General features: G+C 52.3%; 1 protein-coding gene across 1 annotated transcript; it reads left to right on the forward strand.

The window, feature by feature from the left end:
* Positions 1-1507: 1507 nt before the first annotated feature.
* On the forward strand, positions 1508-4139 carry FIBRA_04217 (uncharacterized protein; the record flags this gene model as incomplete). Its single annotated transcript, XM_012326033.1, has 6 exons — positions 1508-2469; positions 2518-2913; positions 2963-3339; positions 3406-3583; positions 3650-3725; positions 3780-4139. 6 exons carry the CDS (start codon positions 1508-1510, stop codon positions 4137-4139), a joined length of 2349 nt encoding a protein of 782 aa, XP_012181423.1.
* Positions 4140-7681: the final 3542 nt, after the last annotated feature.

The following is a 7681-nucleotide window of genomic DNA, read 5'->3' on the forward strand; positions in this document are numbered from 1 at the left end:
GTAAACCGCCCTCAAGCATTTACTCAGAAGAACTATCAGATAGTGAGTATCGTCAAGCTTAGGGTTAGGTGTAGGGTATTGGGAGGAGTCACTATGGGTCATCGCGTGACACAGTGTAGGACTATAGCATGTATAAGTCCTAGTACCAGTTAACAGTTGAACTCCTGATCCTCAGTCGTTAGGTCCCTTAACAGCAACTTGGTGAGCTGCATCTCTCCTGAGATGAGCTGCTGTCCAAGTAGCATTGTAGCTTTTGCTCAACTGATAGTTCTCCATCATTGCTGTTCAATGATGTCCAAGAGGGACTGTTGGATCTCAATGGTGGTCAAGGTTTCAGTCATTCCAGGAGAGGTAATGACATTTTTGTGTACTCATTGATTCATCAGATCATAAATTTATTTACTTGTATGCAAAAAGGGATCTGGTGTGATCTATTAGTTAGCCACAAAAGAGAGTGCACTCTCTGAGAATAACATACCAGATAGGATCCTTGAGGTGCAAGAAGAAGAGTGCACACTCCTATTTCCTCTACCTGCCAGATATATCACCCTTTTTTGTCAGCCTCCTGAGTTCCATCAGCCTCCAAATTGGCTCAGCAGGCAGGAGTCTCCAAAAAACAGAGGGCACCATACTGGGCACAGCACGAATCACATCTTACTGGTCACCCTTATGGTCAAGCAGAGACTGTACCTCTCCAGTAATAAATGCCATTTCAGATGATCCTACTAGGCACAGTAGGTTTGAGAACTTGTAGCACATCAGCCCCACACCAATTAAATTTGCGAAAATAAAAATTTAAGCTCAATGAAATTCAGACCGCTGATCAGTCATTTGTTGCGATACAACCATTGATCAATGTCTTCCATCAGATGGTCGCAGACGATGGCTGTGGTATCTATGAGAGAATCTTATACAGAGGAGAACCCTGAAGTGCGCATCTTCAACCTGAAGCTACTTTAAAATGTGTCTCGGACTGCGGTGAAAACAATTTCTGTCGTGTAGGGAGAGATTCTCGATTGGAAGAATGTGTACAAGGGAATGCAGCTGTCCTACTCACCACACTCTTATAGTGGCTTTGAGCACAAACCACGAAGGAGATGGCACCCGTACACATCAGGAGAGTAGTGCCGTGCTACAGCCCCGGTAATCGGGATGAGCTGCGCTCAGCTGGGTCCGATGAGTTCCGCGGCTTGCGAGCCAAACACGAAAGACCTAATATGATGAATGTAGACCTGAGGCCGTAGTCAATTTGCAAGTACTGCCACAAGTAGGGACCGTTGCCGCAGTAAGACACCACGGACAAAGCAAACTCGCCATAGAGGACAAACTGGTGCAGCAGTGGACTGGGAGGAGACGCGAGTCATTGAATAGACGCCCATCATCTGTTTACGCGCGACAGCCACCACCAGGCGGAGACGTAATATCGCCGCCTCCCTGTACCTCTTTGCTCAGTTTCTTGTCCTTCAACTAGCGTGCTAACGGTCTTCCAGAGCTAGCGAACGCGACGATGGCTGCATCGTTCGCGACATACGCTTCCCAGTTTTTGACCAGGCAACAGCAAGCGGGCACATCGAGTCTGTCTTCATCCCAGCCTCTGTTTTTCTCGTTTTCAACCGACAACGGTTCCCGCGCAGGTAACCCGGACGAAGCCGACCTGGATGACCTGGACGATCCACATCTCAATGCCAGTGCTGCCAGTCGAGGCACGGTAAGGGGTCAGGATGGGCATGAGCTAGGGGAGGACGATGATGATCCGTACCTCCGTTTGGACGAGGAAGACCCTGGCTTGCCTCGCTTTCACTCACAATCGATACCCCTGTTAGGGGCGTCGGAGGGTGATAGTGCAAAGGGATGGTTGGCCCATGCGTCGCCTCTGCGATCCCCGTCCCCGTCGCCTTCATCCTTATCGGCCCAGTCGGGAGACACCCCGCCGAACCTCTTCGCTCCATCGTCCCGGCTGCATACAGGCACAAGTCGATTACAGCCCCCACCCCCACTACCTCCTCCTCGAACAGAGGTGACATTATCTCTCACGCAATCGCTCCTGCCCCGGGACGGCCGCACGCGACCCCTAGACGTATTCTCTCTTCCTGATCCTCGGTACGTCTCCCGAGGTAGACGGAAGTATCATGACTCTACTTGGACAGCCCTTTGGTGTGCAGGACTCAGCATATGTCTTCTCTTCTCGATCATCATCCTTTTCCTCACTCGCCGGCCCACTAACCATCCAAGAGTCAAACTGCCTTACGTTACGCTATTGCACACAGTTCCGCTCCTCACTATTCTGATTCTCCTAAGTGCTCTTGTCGCTTACACACATGTGTTTCTCCTGCGGATTTTCGTAAAGCCCGTTATGATTGCTACTTCGGTGTTCATACCGGCGACGCTGTTCATTTCGGCTATATGGGCCTTTGTCGGCAGTTTTATGTGGAATGGCGATCAGGAGCCAACCTGGGGCGAGACCGTGGGGTAAGTCCGACTCTTGCTCGTCCGCGTTTGCGCTCATTTGCGTCTTAGGCTTCGCCTGTTTGCCTTGATTCCGCTTGTGCTGGCTCTTTTCACAGCCCGTAAATTGCTGGATCTGCCTCGCGATATACACACCGCATCATCTCTTCTCACACTTACCACCCGTCTACTCATCGCAAATCCCTTCCTGCTGGCACTGTCACCTGCAGTTCTCTTGGCGACTCTTATAGTTTCTATTCCATTTGTCACGCTTGCATTTCGCCTGCTCCTGATTGGATATTTCTCTCATCCTTTTGGCAACACTAGTGGATGGGAATGGCACGTCCGCGGGTGGGCGAACTGGGCAATTGCGGGCACCATTGGCGTATGGCTCTGGAGCTGGGGAGTGGCGAGAGGATCATTGCGCGTGACATGCGCAGGGGTTATTGGCGCTTGGTACTTTGCTGAGTATGTATTCTTGTATTACTTCCGTTGCGCTGCTTACGAGGTTAACCAGTCCTACCCTTCCACTTCCTCCGCCGACTTCTACCCACACTATTCATGCAGCCATCACGCGGGCAACCCAACCATCTCTGGGCTCTATTGTGCTCTCTGCGCTGATCATCGCTGGTCTTCGATTCTTGGGCTTGTTGACCACAGGCCTCCGCGCGCTACCATACTACTTACCCCCATATCTGCGCCTTCTAACCGTTGGTGCAGGTATGGCGGTAGGTTATCTGGAGAACGCGACTTCCTCATTGAGCAAGTATGCCCTTGTATACACGGGCCTCACGGGTGACCCATTTTTCCCGAGTGCCCGTCGCGCGCGGGCATTGACTGCCGCGGTGGAGAACACGTCTGCAGTGAACTACAGGCGAAGATTCAAGACAGAGCGTGAGTGATTCGGTTTTTGCTGGGGCGGGAGCTGTTTCTGACATTGACTAATGGAATGGAACACAGCGCCGTTGACACTCCTCACCGTTGCTCCTCTGACTCTCACGTTTCCCTTCGCTCTGGGAACGTACTTGTTTGTGGCGCACACGTTGAACGTGCCAGAGCAGGCATTGCCCGCTGCGCTCCTCGCGGGAACTGTCACTGCCCTTGTTGGCTTGTTTTGTATCGGGCTAGTCAGAGATACGTAAGTGTTCGTTTTTCCAGCCGCGCTCGTGCGAGAAATTGGCAAGTGGGCTCATGCGATGTCCAGAGCCGATACTCTCTATATGTGCTACTGCATCGACAAGGATGTGGGAGAACGACACAGAGATGAAGTGTTTGAGGCGGTAAGGTGTTCGGTGCATCCGTGCGCAGCTGGTGCTGATGGCTTCCTCTCGCAGTTCGAGTATGAGAGTCGTACAAGGCCTGCACCCGCCCAGCAACATCAGCCTACGCCACCAACACGGGACCCACCGCGACATCGCGACCGCCTGGACGTCCAGTCTCCCCCATCGCCCCCGCGAGCGGAGACTCCTGATCCCTTCGAACACTCGCCGCTGGAGGAGAATCTCCATCGGTACCCCGATCCGACATCACCAACGGCTTCTGGTGGGCTCAACTCGAAGTCAAGGTTGCCTCTCAGCAGGCGGATGAGCGGTCTCCAAGAGCCTATGCTCAGCAGCGCTCTGCCTCCACACGAGAGCGACGAGGAAGAGGGCGACGAGGACTCGCAGCTCTTCCCTGGTTCAGATTTGTTCTGAAGGGCAACTATCTTGACCTGAGTGAGGCAGTGGACCTCCTCTGACCACATCGTGGGTATTGCGCTGTCTTCGCTGGAGGTTCTATGGTGGTGGTGATGCTGCCACGCATGGTGGTAACCATATGTATATATTCTTGTAATTTTCTCTTGGTCGTCACAGTAATTTGCTATGTCAATAGAGTGCTTTCCCGAGTTTTAAGTGCTGGACTAGCGAGCAAGTCCTCACAGCACTTTCGTATAACCTAGGATGTGCCTACTTTTCTGTGTTGTCGAGAAGTGGACAGGAGGGCAACCTAACGAGTATAGTACATGCCAATAAATTGTGCCTGCCAAGTTACACAGCTCGAACAAATGACAAAAAAAGTTTCTGCGAAAACGCTGTCTACATCACACTCATTGAGTGATTGTATATTTACATGCTACACATTGATAAATTGAGCTTAAATTTTTATTTTCGCAAATCTAATTGGTGTGGGGCTGACGCGCTACAAGTTCTCAAACCTACCGCGCCCGGTACTATCATTGCACCAGTAATGCAATCGCAACAGGAGTGCAATTACTGAACTTACAGCTGCTCCTCCCCCTCTAAAAATCCCAATAAATCATGTATGACACAAAATACGATTATGATACTATTGTGTGATTTTCGTATGAATGAAAAATACGAGAGCGACTCGAATGCCTCGTGAGTGTGTTTTGAGGACTACATCTCGACCAAGAGTGGCCTCGGGTGGGTGATCGCCATGTCCGATTGACATAATAACTCACCATGACTATGTGAAGAACATACATGCCTCTATTCTAATTTCTCCGGAATAATCTGCATAGTGAACCCCTCCTGAATCCTGTGTCAAACAGTAGCGACTCAATTCTGTGACATTAAGGCATAATTGGCATCGTGAATCTTGACTCAGCTGATGGTAGTGGTGGCATACTTCACATAACTTCGCAGTCCAGCTACTGAACGCTGGGTGGACAAAGAAAACGGCATGTGTGGCATTGTGACGGTCGACGTGACATGCCTCGGAGAAAAGTTGCACTACTGTTGCGACTCTGCTCCGCTCTCGGTATTGCTCGATTCTTGACATACTGAGCCTATTAAATTCACGTATGTACTTTCAAACATTCTGCATCGACTGATGAAAATCCCGAGACGTTCCGGTAAAATTTGCGCTATAGGGAGCCCAGATACTGAAAAAGTTACATTACTGGTGCAATGATAGTAGGATCATCTGAAATGGAATTTATTACTGGAGAGGTACAGTCTCTGCTTGACCGTAAGGGTGATCAGTGAGACGTAATTCGTACCGCGCCCGGTACGACGTCCTCCATTTTTGGAGGCTCCCGCCCGCCGAGCCGATTTGGAGGCTGACGGAACTCAGGGGGTCGACAAAAAAAAGTGATATACCTGGCGGGTAGAGGAAATAGGAGTGCGCAACCTCCTTCTTGCACCTCAAGGATCCCGCCAGGTATGTTTTTTAATTCGAGCTCAGAGAGCGCACTCTCTTTCGTGGCTAACAAATGGATCGCGCCAGATCCCTTTTTCGCATACCCTATCCATATAGTGTTTTGTCCTGTATTGTCCGCGGTCTTTCGGACCGAAAAGATGTATTTCTAGGGCGTTTCCGGTGGGCCAAAAGCCACCGGGACGCTGCGTCGCGCCAAAAGATGTCTTTGAGAGTCCTCGCTTGGACAACAGTCCGAACCGCTGCCAATTAGGACGTTTTAAACAAAATATGGCCAACGCCGGGGTCGAACCGACGACCTTGGCGTCACATAATCTCTGGTTCAGGCCCGAAGATATTAGCACCACGCTCTAACCAACTGAGCTAGTCGGCCGATATTAAGGATTAGATATTAACATATTTGTATGTAGAACATTTATGTTTAAAAAGCTTATGCGGCAAGTATATCAATTCCTTTTTACGTTTATGTGATGTCAATACAACTGTCAATCTTACATAGGAACAGTCTATTTTGGAAGCCAGCCCTTCAAACCACACTGAAAGACACAGGTGATACTCTTGCCTTGGATGCATCCGGCGGAGATGGCGAGGCGGTCTAGACGTTCGAAAGTTCATTCGGTGATCAGAACAGCAATGACACAGGCCGGTCATTCATTGGGGTACTGACGACAGCGACGACGGCCACTATTTTGCTCCGACTCCACCTGGTGCGACGTGGTAATGAGGAAACCGGGGAAGGTTATATGACGACCGGGAAGACAACCAACACGCACCACATCCGCATGCGAAATTCGGCGGCTCAGCGGGCACTCGGTCGGACAGGCACGGAAATTGACTCTGCGGAGCCACATCGCCAGGCGAATACAAGGGCGCCACCGCCTGTCAAACTGCCGCAGAGTTCGCAAATGGGCAGCCTCGCGGTGTTGAGCCACTCCTGTGTGCTGGCCTGGCCGGCGCGTGACGTCAGCTATGACTGGGAAGACGAGGGCAGCAGGCCGCACCAGCGTCCGCCGAGACAAAGGAAAGGGTTCCCTGCACGGGCGCAATACCGCGGGGGCAGACTCTGGCCCATTTCGCCGACATGAGGGTGTGCACACCGTGAGTGACACTCCCAAGCAGGGCGACTGGTTGCATACGCACACTGCGCAGGGCACGGCTCCCTGGCCGCAGGTCCCCCATGAGGCGCGGAGCTGCGGCGTCAGCAGACCCGCCAGCTGCCCACGCCCGCAGGGCAGATGGGCGAGGTCGGGCGTCGTACTGCCCCCTCCGGCAGGGAACCGCAGGAGGAGGGACGAACGCTGCCGTTACCTGCGCTCCACCGTGACCGCAGATGTCCGGCCGGGGAATTTGAAGAGGTTTTTAGAGTTGTTTTTCATTTCCCGGGCCCCTGGGCGACTGCGCGAGTCACGTCGTGGAGGGTGTTGCTGACGTGGGCGGGGCGGGGGAGGCGGGCTGCGCCAGCGGGAGACGGAGGCAGGGTCGCACCGAGGTCGCCTGACTGGCAGACAAAGTGCGCAGCGGAACAAGACCACTCGCACAGGAGCACCCCCGAGCCCGCCCGCACCACAGCGGCCCGACCCCGACAATGCGCACACGTGACCGCGTTCCGGTTAATATCGGCCTGGTCACTAAGCCATCCGCTCAGCGCGGCACCAGTCATAGCGAGCACACCTCCGAGTCCTCGTCATGCAAAACATTTGTCATCTCATTCATAGCTACTACTACCACAGTCAATCCTTGACAAATCGTATGATCTACTGGAGACCCGCTCTCCTAGCTTGATCAGACTCGTACCACCTCTCCCGTAACAGTGCTCGTAAAAAATATCATGTGGGACCCTCTCGTCGGATGAAAAGCGAAGAAAAAAGCAAAACGATCATGGAACCGCGTCCAGGACGCGGTTGAACATGTGAAAGCTGTGCGTGAAATGAAAACCGGTGCCCGGGGGTATACGCCTATGTAGCCAGTTGCGATGCGATGCGGTATGATTGCAGTGCGAGACAGTGGACTTCGGCGATCCTCGGGATGGTGTGAGGCGTCGAATCGATGAGGTTGCAGAATGAAAAAAAAAAAAAAA

This window comes from Fibroporia radiculosa (genome assembly GCF_000313525.1).
Source record: "Fibroporia radiculosa TFFH 294 genomic supercontigs, scaffold2732, whole genome shotgun sequence".
In the NCBI taxonomy this organism is placed as follows: Eukaryota; Fungi; Basidiomycota; class Agaricomycetes; order Polyporales; family Fibroporiaceae; genus Fibroporia; species Fibroporia radiculosa.